This window comes from Phoxinus phoxinus (assembly GCF_949152265.1).
Source record: "Phoxinus phoxinus genome assembly, chromosome: 23".
NCBI classification, from domain to species: domain Eukaryota; kingdom Metazoa; phylum Chordata; class Actinopteri; order Cypriniformes; family Leuciscidae; genus Phoxinus; species Phoxinus phoxinus.
In genome coordinates this window covers 13,430,901-13,451,097 of record NC_136898.1, presented here as the reverse complement: position 1 = coordinate 13,451,097, position 20,197 = coordinate 13,430,901, and the positions used below count along the sequence as shown (strand labels likewise).

The 20,197-nt window shown below is 37.4% G+C and overlaps 1 protein-coding gene across 1 annotated transcript in view; it reads left to right on the top strand.

The window, feature by feature from the left end:
• Window positions 1–2,652: 2,652 nt before the first annotated feature.
• The window catches only part of frem2a (FRAS1 related extracellular matrix 2a), a 56,407-nt gene continuing 38,862 nt past the window's right edge, over window positions 2,653–20,197 (top strand). The window contains exons 1-3 of the mRNA XM_079598684.1: window positions 2,653–7,731; window positions 9,864–9,953; window positions 19,390–19,536. Of these exons, the coding sequence (XP_079454810.1) occupies window positions 2,736–7,731; window positions 9,864–9,953; window positions 19,390–19,536 (5,233 nt within the window). The 5' untranslated portion in view covers window positions 2,653–2,735. The remainder of the gene's footprint in view (window positions 7,732–9,863; window positions 9,954–19,389; window positions 19,537–20,197) is intronic.

The following is a 20,197-nucleotide window of genomic DNA, read 5'->3' as shown; positions in this document are numbered from 1 at the left end:
TCAAGAGGAACAAGTGACCTTTCAGAAAATTACATTGCAAAGCTCTGATACTCTCTCACAAATCCCTTAGATGATGTTTTCTTTTGCAAGGTACAGAGATGCACCATTGACTTTAACAAGAGGTATTTTTAACTGTGGTGTAGATTCTTCCAGATCCATTGGGGAGACAAAGCCTAGAAAATGTTTTGTGTTTCACATATCTGTTCTTCGCTATCATTATAGGGCAACCTATGTCCTCAATAATCTTACCAGTGTGCATCTGAGATAAAGTGAGATAAATGAACTGCACAAGTTTGTGAAGAACCTGATCATACTATCCACACTCTAAAAAATGCTGGGTTGTTTCAACCCAATTTTGGGTCAAATATGGATAAACTCAAACATTGGGTTAAAAATGTAATTTAAACATTTAACCCAACGGCTGGGTTTGTGCATATTTGACCCAAAATTGGGTTGAAACAAGAGCAATTGCTGTTTAAAGTTGTAATGTCCAGTTTTAAATGACTCATTCCTTTTTAAATTGGTTTAAGTGGTATTTTTTTAATACTAGACATGTATATTTAGCATTGTAATTCTGAACATTTCTCAGTCTGCAGTCACGCCAAATGACAGCTGTGAACGTTAATATAAGTGGTTGCCTCATTTCTCACATGTATTCAGATGAAATATGTGTATGAAAATAAAATGCAATGTAAAAATCCTCTAGGAAATCAAATAAATAAATAAACAGATGTTTTTTTTGTCAGTTATTGATGTGTGCTTTATATCAATGGACATTTTTAATACCTTAAAATCCTTATCACCAACGTCAGTTTAAGCACTGACACATTTTTGTTTCTCTTTGTTGTTTCGAGGTGCTGCTTCATCCTATTTTTTTCCCAGAACTTTTCAATACTTTTGGTCCCTTTGGACAAAGTTTGTTGAATTCTTGTATCACAGAGATTAGAGATCTGATTGATTCTGTCTACCTCCACCAATAAAGTGGACATATTTTCCCAGAGCTACATTCAGACGAAAAATTTAATTGAAAAACTGAGATGGGGAGAGAAAATACCAAGACTCGAACTCAGTCAAGCCATCAGGAGTTTTTTATGGTGTCTGAACAGATGATTGACTAGAGGTTTGGAGGCTTGTGGGAAACAGTCATTCTCAGAGAGCACACGCGAAAACACTGACTGTCGTCCTCCATACTGTAATTATAAAACACAGGTGTCCCAACAAACTTCTTTCCTGTCCTCTCCCTCATGCATTTCTCTTTAACTGAAGAAGGAACCATTGTACAATGTGTCATGCACAAACCCATATCATAAACTGTAGAGAAGGCAACAGCATTTTTTTAAACGTTTCTTCTTATCTCAGAGACTATAAAATACAAATCATTTTGGTATAAGAAAACAAAATATTTCCCAAATGTAAATATTTAAGACCTGATCTTGTCTGAATTGTATTGCCTTCCAATGGACAATATTACCCAAGAGTTGACTATATGTTAAATCATTAATGTTTTAATGCGATGTCGTTTTTATCTTTATGTGATAGGCCTAATTATTTTATCTGAATAACACGTGTTTAAAGCAAAATTATCTACATTATTAGAAATGGGTTCAATAATTTTCTACTAAAATATATTCATCAACTGAAGTCAAAAACATCTTTAGACACTTTAATCAGATAATGTTCATTACATGTTTTAAATATTCAATACTTCAGTTCAGTCATACAATTATTTCATAGCTAATGGCACAATTGCCCCCGGCCTTATAGCTAAGATAAGATTAAGTCTTTTATGGCTCCCAGTGACAGTGTGAGTATGTGACACTAATATTAACTATTTTTCCTGGGGTTTCTGTATCCTGCATGGGGGCTAAAGATATTTGAGAGGCTGAAGGAAGGAACAGTGAGTGAGTGAGTGAGCCTAATAGTAAAATATTAAAAAGGGTCCAAGTCAAAACTCTTAAATGTAGATCTGACTTTAATCTAAATGTTGATAGGCTATCAAATGCTAATGTTGATACAAGTTATTTATTTTTATTAATTTGTCATAGTTTTTCGATCCAAAGCAATTTACACTTTATTCAAGGGTCACATAGGACTATTATCAATTCGTGCATTAATTGGGAATCGAATCTTTGCATTGCTAATACTAAGCTTTAGCCTACTGTTTTCGTGACATGGGAAATACAAACTGAAATACAAAATGAAAAAGCATTATTTTCTGTGTGTTTCCAATTGAAAATAATATTGTATTTTGTGTATAAAAATATAGGCTATGTTTTAAGGCATTAAAACTTAAGTAGGCCTACTGGATATCCATGAAAAAAATATAGCATAGGTAGGCTACATAGAAATAGATATAGATTATTTTACTGACAATAAACATAATAAATCACTTTAGTGTATCTATCTGAAGAAGACGCGACTATCACAACTAACAGTGACAGTCAAATCCTGTGAGAATCCCACCTGCGGACAAGGGAATGCAACTCTCCATCCAATAGAATGAGGCTATGGGCGTGTCCTCCTGCTGCCATCCATGCACTTAAAACTGAGCTCGCTCTGAGTCCGTGGGAATGCCGCGCGAGCATCCTGGTGCGCGTGTGGGATTTCTGAACTTTCAGTGTTTGTCTCATGTTCCCTCGTGGATGTAAACACAACAGCGGAAAACCCTGTCGACCACTATTTGGATATTTAAATTACTCAAGAACATCCTGTGGCTGTTTACATTCGCGTTCAGCATGGAACTTTACAGATTTCTCATTCTCTTGCTTTCACTGACAGGTAGTTCAGCGCGAGGAGTTGAAACACACGGATTGTCTTACGCGTACACGCCTGAACTCTCCGAGGACGCGATACTGGTGGCAAACAACGGCATACACGTGCCTTTCGGGAGATCTGTTTACATCGATCCCATCAACGACTTGGTCATTGAAGTTCAGCCTGGAGACAGGTGCAGTATTACCGTTCTGGATAATGATCCACTGTCTCAGAGACCGGGACACGTGTCTCCTAAAAAGTTCCCTTGTGAATTTGGTCCTAACGATGTGAGATACTCTCATTTCGGTTCTAGGAGCCCTGCGGGTGACAGGGTGAAGCTGCAACTCAGGTATGACACTCAGACTGAAACTATTATCATCCCCTTTATGCTGGAAGTTGAAGTTGTTTTCACACAATTGGAGATTGTTACTAAGAACATGCCTCTTATTGTTGATCAACTGCGTGGTACTAGTAATCCTATTGGCAGAAAGGTTTTAGACTTTACCTATGATAAAGACTCTGAACAATGTGAGGTAACATCGCTGGCTGCCAGCAGTGTTCTTCCTAGATATGGTAAAGTTATTGATGAGAGCAACCTGGAGAAAATGATGGACTGTGACGTGTTTCTCAAATCAAATATCCGCTATGAGCACACGTCTTCCCACAAGTCACCGAATAAGGATTATATCCCAATGGTTGTGGAGCTACGGAGCAAAGAAAATAATTTACTGAAGCAAGAGTTTTTCAATGTGATGATCCGAATAAAAGAGGGTGAAGAAAACACTCCCCCCAGACCGAGTTTTGTGGCTATGATGATGATGGAAGTTGATCAGTTTGTTATGACAGCTTTAACTCCTGATATGTTGGCTGCGGAGGACACGGAATCCAATCCTGATGATCTCATTTTCAACATCACTTCTCCTCTGTCCTTTGAGGAGGGTTATATCGTGAGTACAGATGATAGGAATTTACCCATCACATCCTTTTATCAAAGGGATCTGAAAGATCTGAAAATAGCCTACAAACCTCCTTCTCTGGACTCCGATACAGAGAGGATCTTTCAAATTGAGTTTGAGGTCATAGACACAGATGGTGGCATTTCAGATCCTTTTGCTTTCATGATTGTTGTGAAGCCCATGAATACATTAGCGCCAGTAGTCATTAAGAATACTGGCCAGCTATTATATGAAGGCCAGTCTAGGTCTTTGTTCACTCAGAGCAATTTAGAAATTAGTGATGAAGACAACCTGGACAGTGTGAGGATAACGGTGGTTGATGGACTACGTCATGGTCTCTTAACTGTTCTGGGCACCAGCAGGAAGTATTTTACCCCATCTGACCTGGAGGTTGGCATTGTGGTTTACCAGCATGATGGTAGTGACACATATAGTGATAATATTATTTTCAGAATGTCAGATGGCAAGAATGAAGTTGAGTTTTTGTTCCCCATCACAATTGTACCCACAGACGATGAGCCGCCCATCATAAATGCAAACACTGGGCTGATTTTATTTAAAAATCAGATGGTGCCCATTTCGCAGCTTATGCTCAGCGCAGCAGATATCGACTCTGAAGATTCCACTATTAAATTTACAATTGAGCCTCCTCTTTCTGTTATTGGTGAGGTTGTGGTGAGGCAATCTGAAGCACCTGAGGACCCGTCATCCTGGAAATTTAATGCAGAAGATGGTGTGTATGAGAAAGTAGTGACACAGTGGCTACAGAAAGATATTACAGATGAGAAGCTCTTCTATAGGCATACTGGTCCACACATCACAGAGACAGTTACTGATCAGTTTGTTTTTAAAGTACAAGATGATGCTGATCCTCCGAACCAATCTGGTGAGAATATTTTTATTATAAAAATTTTACCTATTGACGATATTCCACCTGTGCTGTTCCCTGGCACTACTTTGCAGATGACAGTACATGAGTACCAGCTGACTCATTTTAGCAAGAATGTTCTTCGTTACACTGACTTGGACTCTGAGGACCGTGACCTTAAATATACAATAACTCGACCACCAACTGACATGGATGAGAATAGTCCCATTCAATTTGGGTCTGTTGTTTTAACTGACAGCTCAGATACTGACATAACAGAATTTACCCAAGCACAAATTAACCATCATAAGATTTCCTACAGTCCACCAGACCTTGAGCTCGGCATCATACCTCATGTGGTGCAGTTCCATTTCACAGTAGAGGACACCGCTGGAAATGGCGCTGATGGAGTTTTTACAATTTTTCTGCAGCCTGTAAACAACAAACCCCCACAGATAACAAACACTGGATTCACCGTCCTTGAGAGAGGGGTGCATGTCATCACGAGTGCCGAACTTGACGCAAATGACCTTGACACTGACAGTAAGCTAATTTCATTCACACTAAGTAAAACCCCACTACATGGCCATGTTGAACTTATATTTACTGATTTAAAACAAGGGAGTAGTTTCAATTTGATGGATATTTCTGATGGCAGAGTATCGTATGTCCACAATGGAGATGAAACGACAAGTGACTCTTTTAAACTTGATGTTAGTGATGGTGTTCATGTTGTAACGATCACCGTGAAGGTAGCGGTAAAGCTCATTGATGATAAGGCACCAACGCTCAGCCTCACAAAGGGCACCTTTGGTTCTCGCCTAGACGTGCTGGAAAATGGTGCCACAGAAATTACTGCTAATGTTATCCAGGGAAAAGATGAGGACACTGATGACTTGAGGTTGACGTTCATTTTGGAAGAAGCCCCTAAGTTTGGAGAAATTCTGGTGAGTGGAGTTTCCTCAAGCAGATTCACCCAAGCTGATATCATCAGTGGTCTGGTTGTGTATGCTCACACCAGCGGTGAGATTGGTTTTACTACGATAGAAGATTTTTTCAACCTGACCCTTTCTGACATGTCTGATGAGTGGAATGTAGGGGGTAACCGAGTAAATGGAGTCCGCGTTCACGTCACCATTCTCCCTGTGGATAACCAGACTCCAGAGGTCACAGTTGGCAATACCTTTAATGTCTTTGAGGGGGATAAAAACACAATCAGTAGGCATCAGATAAGGGTTGAGGATGCAGACACTCCAATTGAGGACATCCTGTGCACCATCATTGTTCAGCCCACATTAGGATATGTGGAGAACATCTCTCCAGCACCAGGCTCTGAAAAGTCAAGGTCAGGAATGGCAGTAAGTGCTTTTACCATCAGAGATGTGATTGAAGGTCATATTCATTATGTCCAAAGCATACATAAAGGAGTTGAGCCAGTGGAGGACAGGTTCACGTTCAGATGTTCAGATGGTGTGAATTTCTCAGAGAGGCAGTTCTTTCCCATTGTCATTATTCCCACCAACGATGAAAAACCGGAGATATTTATGCGAGAGTTTGTCGTAATGGAGGGCATGAATGTTATCATTGACACACCGCTCTTGAATGGAGCTGATGCTGATGTTCCTGCAGAAGAGTTGACATTTATCATCACCAAACCCCCACATCATGGGTTCATCCTCAATCAGCTTGCTAGTGGCTCCATCCCAATCACCAACTTCACACTGGGACAAATCAAGGAAGCCTCTAGCATAATTTATGAACATGATGATTCTGAAACCACTGAAGACAAGTTTTATGTTCTTCTTACAGATGGTAAACATTTAGTTGAAGGCACCATTATGATCATGATTATTCCTGTGGATGATGAAACTCCAAGGCTCGCCATTAACGATGGACTTGAAATCGATATTGGCGAGACAAAAGAGATAAATAGTAAAGTACTAAAGGCTACTGATCTGGACTCAGAGGATGATTTCCTTACGTTCATTGTACGCTACGGCCCCAGTCAGGGCTTCCTTCACAGAAAATCAGGATATGTGGAGAAAAAATCTGCCGAAACTCTTGAGAACATAACAGTTGGCATGAATTTTACACAAAACGAGGTGAACAAAGGTCAAATTTTGTACACTCACAATGGACAGGAAGGCATTCGTGACCTTGTCAAGTTTGACGTAACTGATGGCATCAATCCTCTAATTGACAGATATTTCTATATTACCGTGGGCAGCATTGACATGGTGTTTCCTGATGTCATCAGTAAGGGGGTGTCTCTTAAAGAAGGTGGGAAAGTGACCCTCACTACAAACCTCCTTAGCACTAGCGATCTCAATAGCCCTGATGAGAACTTAGTCTTCACCATAACTAGAGCCCCAGTGAGAGGGCATTTGGAAAGCACCGATACACCAGGTATGCCTATTGTGTCTTTTACCCAGTTACAGCTGGCCGGGAGCAAGATCTACTACATCCACACTGCCGATGATGAAGTCAAGATGGACAGCTTTGAGTTTGAGGTGACCGATGGCTACAACCCTGTGTTCCGCACATTCCGTGTTTCAGTTGTTGATGTTGACAATAAAAAGCCAGTACTGACCATTCATGACCTTCTAGTGACTGAGGGACAGAACAAACTCATTACGCCCTTTGAGTTGACCGTTGAGGACCAAGACACAGCCGAGCACCTACTGAAGTTTACAGTCACCCAACTGCCCATTCATGGCAAACTGCTCTTCAACAACAGCCGACAAGTGACTTTGTTCACAAAGCAGGACCTAAATGAGAATATGATAAGCTACAAGCATGATGGCACTGAGTCGGACAAGGACAGTTTTTCTTTTACAGTCACTGATGGAACCCATTCAGATTTTTTTGTATTCCCTGATACCATTTTTGAGACAAAAAGGCCTCAGACCGTGAAGATCACCATTGTGTCTGTGGACAACGGTGTGCCTCAGATAGTGGTTAACAAAGGTGCACCGACTTTAAAGGTCTTGTCTGCAGGTCACTTCGGTTATCAAATCACAAGCAAAGTCCTGAAGGCAGTGGACAGAGACAGCAGCCCGGATGCTTTGGTTTTTCACATTACCGCACAGCCAGAGCATGGCTACCTGATTAACCTGGACAGAGGGAATGACTCCATCAACACCTTCACACAAGGTAATGTGTCATCAGAACAGAAATGTTCTTATCATCAGTGTGCTAGAACTGTGCAATGTAATGCTCTTTAGAAATGTCATTTAAAGATACATGTAAGAATTATCTTCAAATGCTATGTACCCATCATGTTCAGGACAGGTTCTCTGCTCTTATTAATGCTTGAAATAATGTAGTTCTATCTTGAAACATATACTTTGCCCTTTGCCAATAGTACAGGCTGTAAGATGTGTCTGTCTCTTAGCCTCCGGCTTAAATTCTTGATGAGACAACTAGAGCGTTCACACATCTCCTTTCAATTATTAAGTTCTCATACTTTTGCCTTCTAACGTCCCTGTAGTGACTGGCTGTTGTTTGAAAAAAGAGTTACTGGTTGGAGGCAAACCACATTTTAAATAGAGTTAAAGGTGAAGTATGTAATTTATGTGCCGCTAGCCATAACAAAAAGAATTGCAATCTGTATTTTTTTTTAGCATTTTGACTGGGCCGTATGTAACAAAAGTGTCTCAACCAGTTGCATGACTTTGGGGCGGGGCTACCTGTTAAAGGAACTATGGCACATTACACACTCAAACTTTAACTAGCTATTACTCAAGATTCTTTGTTTTATTCTTTTTAAATATTCAAGCGGTTTAAAACTTGTTTTCGTAGGGGCAATTGGACGTTTAATGATTGATTTATTTTATTACATGCATGATATGTGACTGTTATGGTGCCTAATAAATGACTGGCACAATGCAGTTTTGCTAAAAAAGTTTGCTAACCCCTTGCCATATTATCTGTAACAAGTTTAGCTTTTTTTAAGAGGAAAAAAAAACAAGACAAAAAAACATTTACAGGTGAAACTCGAAAAATTTGAATATGGTGCAAAAGTTCATTTATTTCAGTAATTCAACTTAAAAAGTGAAACTAATATATTATATAGACGCATTACATGCAAAGTGAGATATTTCAAGCCTTTATTTGTTATAATTTTGATGATTATGGCTTACAGCTATGAACACCTTTTCACAATATTCTAATTTAGAATTTGGGGTTTTCATAAGCTGTAAGTCTAAAAGGTTAGTCTCCAAACATATAAAATTCGATGCAAATTTGCAAAAATTTCAATCAACTACTCTGGCTTTTAAATTTTAAGTGCATACTTTTGCACATCCTTGTAGTGCCTTTTAGCCAGAATAATGATTTTCTCTGATCAGCAAAGGTTCATGAGTCATGACCTCTAACAGCTAAAGCATAAACGCACTCCTTCAAACATAAATGTCAAGTGAGAAGATGCGAAATCCATGTCAGATTAACTTAGTCTGAAATGTGTCCCAGACGTTGGAAGAGGGCAGAAGTGCGAAAACAAGAGGGAGAGACCTAGCAAACCTGACTTGACCTCATCAGTAGAGCAGTGAAGCAGAAGGGACAATCACTTCTCTTTATTTACTTTGGCCTTTCCCCATATTCTTCTACCACTTGCTCTTTGGCATTCGCTAAATATTTCACGATGAGAGTGTGTGCTGGTGATGAAAGTAGACATTTTATTTTCAATATGAAAAGCGGTTTCATCCATGCATAAAGAATCATGGGTTTACATTTTTATGAGGCTTCTTCCTCTAATATAAATAATTTAAAGTAGTGGGTCAGAGCAAAAGGAACAGAGAGCCAGGTTGTTCATGGTACACTGTAACTTAACCACTGTGTATCAGTGCAGATGTGGTTAAGGGGTCTAATTTGGTAGATGGGGCAGACCAGATGTAAGGAAGTCTTAGGCTGGAATCCTGTGTTTAAAATTCCTGTTCTCGCCTGTCATTATGTAACAGCTTGTCACCTGTTTTGCTGATTGTTTTGTGACTCCCTCCCTGCTGCTTTGGTGAAAATTCTCACCTGGATGTATTAAAACTGAAAAAAGCCTTTTATCTGAAGATGTGTTTTGCAAAACCAAGAATGCCTTTTGCATTAAAATGAAGATATTTGTAAGTTGAGCGGCTTATAGAATAATTTGATCTTTGAGCGTTTCACTCCAGGGTCTGCAGATCATAAAATATGAGGATTTTTATAGATTGTTTTGATCAATTTTCTTCTTCTGAATAATACATTACATTTGTGAGGTTTAATCTTACAGTTTTGTGTTGTTTCTGTGTTTTCAGCTGACATGGATGATCTTAAGATCTGCTATATCCTGAAGGATGAGCAAAATGCCACCAGTGACGTCTTTAGTTTCACCGTGGAGGACAATGGTAAGTTCTAAAAAATTTACATTAAAAAATAAATGCATCAGTTTTTTTAGGCTTTTTAATTATGCATTTAGAATTATTAATTACCGCATTTAGCCATATAAAGTGAGGACTGATACTGCACAAATTATTTGAATTCATGAATGATATAATGTGCTCGGATTTTAGGTGTCATTGCACACGGAATAGCTCAGATGATTAATTGTGAATGTTTAGACCCGAGAGGCATATATTCAGATACGTAGCATTCAAATAGGCTTTTTTCTATCCATGGTAGAGGAACTGTCTGTGTGAAGCTTATTACATGCTGTGCTACCTTTGACTGGGGAAAAAAAGAAAAAATTAAAATGAGTTTTTAGTACATCAAAGAAAAACTTAAAAGTGAGTGTGAGTTAGAATGACCCTAGGAACATATTTCAACAGGGTTGGATTAAATCTAGTGAGGCATAGGTAATCATGCATAAATTAGGTTGAACGTGACGATCCAGTCACTGTTACTGGAATCGCTTGCGGCTAAAGACCTGGTTGCGGTTACTGATGATTTGTGTTTTAGTTGGAAAGCCAAATATGTGATATGCACTTTACAAAAGCACACTATAGGAGTGCCACTTTGAGTGTCTTTGTCAGTGCCTCAGAAGGGCACATCATGGATTGAAAGGTCTGCATACACGCAACACAAAGGGCCGTTAGAGGCAAGATGACACATAATTAGAGTTTGTAGCCGGGGTTTTAAGCCACACACCCCTTGTCTGGCTTACAATTACTTTAAGTATTAGAGGGTCTCTGGCATTGAAAAGAGTCGGGAAAATACAAGCTCTATAGAAAAACAGCTGGAGAACTGCATTATAAAGGCTTCATGTCTCTCTCATGCTCACAAGTACCAGTTGTGTCATGAAATAATCTGTTGCGGAATGAAACGATAATAATTAAAGTCTGCTTAGCATCTTTAAGTCAAGAGGCATTAACTGTTTGAAAGGATCGGTACATGGCTGCATTTTGTGTTTTTAGTCAGGATGTTAAATAGTGGTGTAATGGTACACTAATGTCACGATTCGATACAAATCACGATACTTAAGTCACAATATGATATTAGCACGATATTTTAGGCCAAAATTACGTTTTTTGTTGTTGTTGTTATTATTATTAATAAAATATTATTATTTTATTACAATCTTATTACATTATTTGACATTATATTCAACATTATAGTAGTTTAATGTTGTAATGTCACTGACACTCTGTAAACTTTCTTTTCTTCCTCATTTACTCGCACTCAATGCAGGCAATCTAAAACTCTTTGAATCATCATACTACTGCAACTAAATTTGTTATGGGGATTTCAATTATGTATTAGGAGTGCCGTTCCAGCGGATGTGCTTCAGATGATCAGTGCAATCAATCACAGTTCTAATTGCAAGAAAGCGTGTCAAAATTACTATTCCCAAACTGTAAATGTTTAGTTTCAAACATTTAAATTCTGCATTTACTCATTCACATGTTGTTTTCACACGTTACACAAGCATTTGAACATCCGCGTTTATTCCAGTATGCGCGTCGTTGTAAATCTGTTAATCATAAATATCGTGTCTGTTCAGAAGACTTGGATTTTGATTAGACCACTCGATTGATTATTTTCTGATATCTTTATGATTTTTTTTTTGATCTTTAAAGTTTTAGAGGAATGGACTTTAAATGGAGGGACAGAAATGTGTTTGGAAGTTGAATGGAAATCTTATAGGTTTGAAACTACATGAGGGAGTAGCCTACATGATGACAGAATTTACATGTTTGGGGGATTTACAGCTTATAAATACAGCTATGCCTTGAATAAAACTAAATCTATATCCAAATCATATCAACGTTCACATTTTTATATTGCGATATCGTGATATGATGATTCGCTACACCCCAATGTTAAATGATTAACAGGTTTAATCAAATTAGTGTGCTGATTAATTGTATGTTTATTATATTTTATAAAACTTTTATAGATATTTAAAAATGTTTTTATAAATATTTTTTTTTTAATTTAATAAATTGTTTTAAATCACAAAATCAGTCGACATGCCCAGTTTTTAGAATTGCTTTGGTTTATTTTTCTATTTGTTCCCTTAAAGGGATAGTTCACTTTAAAATTAAAATTCTGTCATCATTTACTCACCCTCAAGTTGTTTCAAACCTGTATTAATATTTATTTCTTCTGCTGAACACAAAGAAAGATATTTTGAAGAATGTCAGTAACCAAACAGTAGTCTGTACCCATTGACTTCCATAGTATTTTTTTTTCCTACTATGGAAGTCAATGGGTACAGACTACTGTTTGGTTACTGACATTCTTCAAAATATCTTTCTTTGTGTTCAGCAGAAGAAATAAATTAATACAGGTTTGAAACAACTTGAGGGTGAGTAAATGATGACAGAATTTGAATTTTAAAGTGAACTATCCCTTTAAGTTTACCCCCCATTTTGGTGAGTGGTTGTCATTTGTCCTTCTGTCAGTCATCTCTCAATTCAGGAAAGACTGAGGAGTAGGAACTCTTTGGTATGCAGCTGTGTTGGTGTCTGACCCCTGAGCCAAGTGTTTCTGTGTATACCTGGGGGATAGTTTCACTCCATTGGTGGCGGAGGCATTTATTTTATAGGAAAGATACCAAGCAGTAAGCATCTATTTTTACAGATGTAGTGCGCAAACACAAAATGGCTTTTATCATGAGGTGCCTCAAGGTTTTCTCCTAGGACCCTTTTTTCTACATTTGTGCGGTAATATACAGCTTCAGCTTGAAATTCAGTGATACAAACACTGCCACATTATGGCTGAAAAAGCTGGGCTAATTAGACTTTCTTAGATTGTGCTTGTCCAAAGAGCCCAACAACCACAACAAACATAATAAACCCCATTTTATGTCCAATTTGTGTTAAACAGCTGCATTTATATAATGCCCTCTGTTAGATTGCGACTTGCATATTTAGTACAAGTAGTATTCCAGAGGGGTTTAATTAATTGTTTTGTTTTTCGAAATGTTCTTTCCTTGCATACCCTATAATGATGATGAGAGGCTGCATGTTTTCCACATGCAGTTTAGACGATCTTTTTAAGTTTAAAAAAGATTGTGGCCTTCCGAAGATATTTCTGGATGCACTTTTTGTGCAAGTCCTATGGTGTATGGCTGAGGCTGAATGCTAGCTTTATCTTTAACTGTCCATCAGAGTTTGGCCTAGATCATCTAGTTTTTGTTTATCTCTGTCTCTTTTGCTCTGTTCCAAAACCTTGTGAGCTGCCTCTGGAGACAACATTGTAAGGCATCAAAGGTGTGCTCCAAAAACGTGAAAGCTGTTCCAAAATGTTGGCAACTTCATTATTCTGCCTCCTAAAGCCCTGTTCAAATTCATGGAGGTCGACGAGTTGCTGGGCTGTTGGTTTCTGTTTGGTCTCTGAAATCACCAACTTTCATTAAAAAAATGAATTCTATCTGCTTGTTCTGTTCTTGTAAATATTTGTCAGTACAATATTAATGTGCCTTAAGAAACTTTGCTTTAGCCAAATTTATCGCATGTATTCCTAACTGAAAAGGTAATCCAATAATGCAGTAAGTTCAGTGAAAAAATTTTTTTTTTTAAAGGTGGGCAAGGCAATTAATAAATTAACTTTAATTCAATACTGAAACGTATTGATAAACATATTTGTTTGTGCTAGGTATTTTTATACCTAAAGAGTTGCGCTATTAGCTTAGCAACATGCTAACTGCATACTCTATCGCTGTATCCGAAATCTGCTGTACACTTGTTCACCATCGCTCCGACATTACTTCACTAATATTGTGTGCTTAAAGTATTGAATAAAAACAAGTGAGCGAATTTGAACACTGCACCAGAAGTGCTGTGGACGCCATCTTCTGGAGAGACACGGGAGTTAATTTGCCGAATGGGTATTCTCTAGCTGCTAGCCAATGAGCTTGCTTCGGTTGTACACTCGTTATTGAGGTGCATTGCGGGATTGAATGAGTGCAAGCGATAATGGCCACTATGGTTTCAGACACCATTACAACCGGCTGTTGTCAGCGATGCAGCTCATTAGGTTTTACAACCGAGCTAATAGGTGTTTAAACTGTCTTTAGTAAATCCTCTGACTGACACTAATAAATGCAGTTCCTCATTTAAACGATTTTGCAACTTGTGGCCCCCAAACTTAACGGTTAAAAGAGGACAGATTTATCAGTTACCCTTCCTTTGCAAAAGGTCATGTCGGATAACACTCATTCTGAATCCTCTACCCCTCTCCCTGCAATCATGCCTCTGAGGCACAGATAGATATATGACAGGAACGACTGCAGGGACACAGAGGCTACGAAGAACAGAGGGAAGCTTTACGTGACACATCATAGCTCTGGGATGTTTGTTTTTTTGCTGTTGGGCTGAGGGAATTATTTTTCAACATTTTTTGATGTAAACTTACAGCAATGTTCGCTCTAAAGCAAAAATGCCATTATGTACTCAAATATATATTTTTGTATCATTAAAAAGAAAGCTCGGTATGTTTTCAACAGACCTGACCATCAACATCAGGTTGATAAACAAAACGGTGCCTAATTTATGCCATTTTAAACAATTTTTCTGGAAAGCGGTTTTGACTGTTTAGGTTGTTCCTAAAGCTCTGTTGTGTGTGGGTTAAAAAAAAAAAAAAAAAAACACTCGTTGCTGGCTCTGTTTTTCTTGTTGTGCACATTGTATTATGGAGATTTTTGCTGGGGATTTGTTGAACATGGTCCAGTTTGCTGTATGAACAATAAAGAACAATGCTTTTTTTCGCGTGGATGTAGATAACCATATGTTTGAGCCATTTATTTTTTCGTCCATATCAAATGAACCAGAAGTAAGGTTGCAATGGGATGTTTTTGTAGCTCTGTTTCTCATTGTTGTCTAGACATAATATTGTGTATTCACATGTGGATTAGCAAGAGCTAGCATTGAATTTCCACTGAATGTTCTGTTTGGTTTTGGGGGGTAGTGAAGGTATTTAGGGTCAGTTCAGATGTGGATTTCTGGTTTAACCTTAGACCTGCATGGCTGACTGATTCAACGACAAGACCACACCTGCAGGTATTCCTGGTTAAACATTTTGAAGTGCCGTTGATCGAGTGGACAGGTGTCAGACCAATGTCAGACCAAAAGTCTGCTGTTCTTCAAACAACGTTCTTCTGAATAAGGTCATGCAGGTCGTTGGCGAAGACAGATGGACAGAAGGGATCCAGACAAGCTGGGACCTTCACTGAAGAAAATGTCCTGTGTTTGTGAACCTATTGTTTAAATCTGAGTAGCGTAGAGACTCTGAACTGTCTTCGTTGCCTGTCCACATGTTGTTGAATGCATCCAAGTTCTGCTAGACTAGCTCAGTCTTCTCAATCCAACCAGAAAACAGTAAAGCAGACAGCCAAGGCTTTGTGGCTGAAGCCAAGAGCCCATTGAGCTAGATGAGGAAAGGCTAGTGGATCCGTGAAAAGACCAACAAGCTGCTGTTTTTGGCTAAAGCACAGTTTGAGCAAACATCCATCAGAATGAATGCGTTGATAATCTAGCTGATAGTTATGTTGATATGTTTTCTACTCTTCGAGAAGCACCTAAATGCAAAAAAATTGCATTAATGACTGGATGTATTCTGTTCCTAATGTTTATGATCTGCATCAATGGTGCTTGTGAGGGAAGGCATAAGACCTTGTCAGTGGCACACAACTGCTTATCCATAGATGTGCATGTAATCTTTGGGTTACACTTTATTTTAAGGTGTAATTTTTACAGTGTAATTATATATTTAAGTACTGAGTAATATTAATTAACTACATGTACTTACTATAGGGTTAGGGTAGGATTAGGATTTGGTTGAGGGTTAATTGCATAATAATTATGCATAATTGACTGTAACCTTAGACCATAATTTACATTCTATAAACTAAAGGTGAGGAAATCAATATAGAAATATTAGTATGTGCAACAGATAAAATAGTTTTTGATAAAAAGGGCTCAAAGTACTTGTTTTTGACTTGTATGTTAAGGTTTGGGAGTGTGGAGCTCCTGAGGATTTGTTGACGTTGATGCTTTCGGCAAACCGATAATAAAAAGAAGGAATTGTGCCTTAAAGCACATAATACTACTATTCTCATTAATTTTCATGTTCAGATATATTTTCCAACCCTGTTAAGAAAAGCCCTTTATAAATCACTATAGTAGTTTGTACGTATACCCTCGAGGGTCATCTCCATTTGACTTCTGTCTGTCTTTATTCAGTCTTTTGGGAGGATTGAGATTCGTACTATCTGATGAATTATTTGGGAGCTCTATTTTTAGATGATGTTAAGAAGTTCTTTAAAGTTTCTGGATGTAGTAAAGCTTCTCATGCACCAGTCACTGATTAGCTTTTAATGAGCTATTCTGAGTGAATGTCAGCTGTTGTGCCGTCATGTCTTTCTAGGAAACTCTGAACTATCCGGCTTTGAAACACTACTGTTTAATAAAGTCATTAGGGGGGTTTTGTGTGAGAAGCTTCATGGAAGACTGTCAGTATCAGGGTTTGGACAAATCCACTGGGCTTCAAAGCAACTTGTCAGTAGGTTTTTCAGAGGCAAAGCTAATGAGAGCATTGTTCGGCTTGACAACTGAACAAATACAAACACATTTTATATTCACATGTGTGATGCTATCCTTTTTAATGACTAAATAGCTTGTTTTCTCTTTTCTCATTTATTTAGATTTTTTTTCTTTTTTCGGTGGCCTCTACTGAGACAAGAATCAATATTACTGTTTCTTATATTTAGTTAACGTTTTTTCAAAACACGTTAAAACCCAATATTAAACTAGCTAATTAATGCTACAGACATGAACACCTTAAATATTTTATTTTATTTGTTTAGTTATTTATTTTTTCTCATTCATTTATTAACATAAATTTTGGCTAAACATTTATAAATGTTTTTTGTTTTTTTTTTTGTCATACAGAAATTTTGATGACTGTCACCTTAAAAACGTAAAAATCCACTTGAGTTTTTTCTTTCTAGTAACTGATGGTGTTTTGTTTGCTCAGCTCATTGACCTGAATGAACAAACTAAACCCACAGAATAATGAAGTCCTTGAGCTGAGAGCTTTTTCTATATTCGCAAATGGTCTTTGCAGACATTTAAATCAACACCCTATCAATCACTTCTTCCCTAAACTGATAGAAGATGACAAGATGAAAGTAGAAGTGTCATTGCTGCTCGGATAACGTGCTGCATTAACACCTCTGCATTGACTGCGGAAATCATGGGAGCAATGTTTTTTGCCTTACAGTGGTATAATAAAACATAAGACTAAATCAAATCAAACATTGTCACCCGTTAATAAGTGATTATTCAAAAAAAAATTTGTGTGTGTGTAATAATAATAGTTATTTTTATTTAATTTATAATTATATGTATATTTATTACAGCTTCCTTTTACCATTTACCTGCAATCTTTATATGGAGCTAAAATATGGATAGATAAGTCCTGACAGACCCTGGACTCTTAATTATGTGGACCACTTTGATAATTCAACAAACCATGAGGCTTATGCTGCTAATCTTCATCAAATGTCAAATATAATCTCTTTAACGTCTAAAATTGTTTATTTTCCTGCATTCTGAATTTCGTGTACGCTGTATATCATCTGCAGTTATAACAGTTATCACTGTGCAACCGTACATAATTACAGACTAATATTGAGTTAGAAATACAGTGGGATTACCAACATGTCAATTTTTTTCCAGTCATGACATCTCTCAGGCAAGGTTGGTGAGTGAGATATTAGGAGCCTGGGGTTAGCTTGAGGAAATCAAGTGAAACAAGCATCGAAAAGTCATGAATATACATGGTCTAGATAAATTGGGAATTTGTCTCTGATGTTTTCTTTGCACGTGAAGTGAATTATCAATATGCGTGCAAACTCCAATACATGATATAAATATAGATTAGAGATGTAGTAGGTATGAAAGTATGTGTGCACTAAATGTGATACATTTACACAGACTTTTGCCTTTGACACGGATAACCCTAGGCTTCTGTAATGCATGAATTCTAACCTCTTTGTTCTTGGGTATTCGCTCATTTTTAATGTATTGGAGATGCAAACTGCCTTTGGGAAGTGCGGTTCGACTGGGGCCAGGGGTACCTGGTAATAATCAAATGGTATCAGTTTATATTTAAACTAAATGAAGATGAGTAAAAATGAATGAGAGATACAGCTGGATGATACATTTAATGCGAGATACACCAAGAAATGTGAAACCAAGCATGTGAAGTGCGAAGTCAGCATGCACAAGATATAAATATTACATTATGTCTGTTCTTCACTGAACTACATTCTTTTTCTATATAAACAAACCATTATTTTTAGTGTGCATGGGTAAAAGACCGCTGCTAAGGCAATCTGGGGCAAGTACCTGAGTGTAGAGATATTGTGGGTGATCAAAGTATAAAGATTTTCATTTTCGGTTTAAAATAATTATGCTGCATGGATCCTGTACATTGTGCTGTTTTTATGCTATAAAACCCAAACGGTTTACATGTAAGATGTAGCATATGAAAGAGTTATTTCCCATGAACCCCTTAAGTAAACATAACTGGTGGTGTGCACATTATGTTTGAATTCTAATCTCTAATTAATCCCCTCTGAGTCCATTATGAGGTCATAAGGTATTAGTAGGAACACAGAACTCCACTGAAAAGCTCTGCAGATCATCACAAATCTGTAATGAAATAAAGTAGAACATATCTCTACCTGGACTAATATTTTATTTTTAAAACCCTAAAACCCCGTTATATTTTCACGAAGTCAATAGTTTTTTTTAAATTAAAAATATAAAATTATATATATATATATATATATATATATATATATATATATATATATATATATATATATATATTTCCAGCTACATAAAATACACCAGTACTAGTTAACTGGCTAAATGGGACTACAGAGGTTGTCTGTGACATTAAACATCATCACGTATACTCGTCTGCTTTTACAGCCTCATTGTGTTTATTGTCATGCTCAAGCCTTTCAATTTGTGGCATTTACAGTAAATGATTGAAAGAGTCGGTGGTGACATTGAAGATATTGACAATTGAAACAAATTTATTTATTTTTTACTTCTGACAGTTGTATTTAGGCTTTAAAATGTGACGATTATCTTGATGAACAAATGTGTAAGATACATAAACATTTGTTAGTCACTGAGCCGATTTTCTGCAATAATCCAAAAGCCAATGGAAAAATCCTATTCATTTTTGTCGAAGGAATCGGTGTAATGGTAACTTCAGGATTGTCCTAACAATTCCTGCATCACTGCAGCACTCTTTTTAATTTCATAATGCTTTCAGCTGCCAATAATAGTTTCCCGCTGTACACATTCTATCTGTTATTTTCAGGCGGGAACAAATTGAAGAACCAGCAGTTTCGTCTGAACTGGGCTTGGATTTCTCTGGAGAAGCCGAAATATGTGGTGGATGAGCAGGATAAAGTTCTCGAGGTGATCCTTAGACGTCGAGGTTTTCTGGGTGAAACGTCTTTTGTTGGTGAGTATCAGAGCACTGGATTCAATTCAATTCACATTTATTTGTATAGCACTTTTCACAATACATAGTTTCAAAGCAGCTTTATAGAAAATGCATGCGTCTACAATACAGTTTAGAGTGATCTTTTATCAGAGGTGACTGTGTCCAAGTAATGTATTTCAGAAATGTACATATACAAATCACACATTAGCAAACAATGTATTAATTTATGGCAGAAACAATTATAGTACATTGAAGGAATGATTACAAGTTGTGAACAAAATGATTATGATATATAGAAATTTTAGCATTGGTGGATCAATCTTTATTTGGTTTTCTACCAGCAAAATACTTTATTTCATACATTTTTCCTTCCTTTCCATCATTTTCTTTTGCCGTAAAAACAAATTGTTATCCAGAATTGATTAAACTTGACAAGAAGTCACCAGTACAAGCGTTAAAAGTGAATCATTAGCATTCAGTAGCGTCTGTGTTCACAGTGAGAGCTGTTATTACTTAAGCTTATCAACGGGAAGCTGTTAGAGATGTTTTTCTAAGTAGTTTTGGCTTCTTTGTGTCTGAGATGAAAGCCCTCGCTCTCTCTCTGACATTCGTAGAACAGTCTGAACAGTTTTTTTGAGCGTACACCTGCTTATCTTGCCCTGTGCTGTGCTCAGCACAG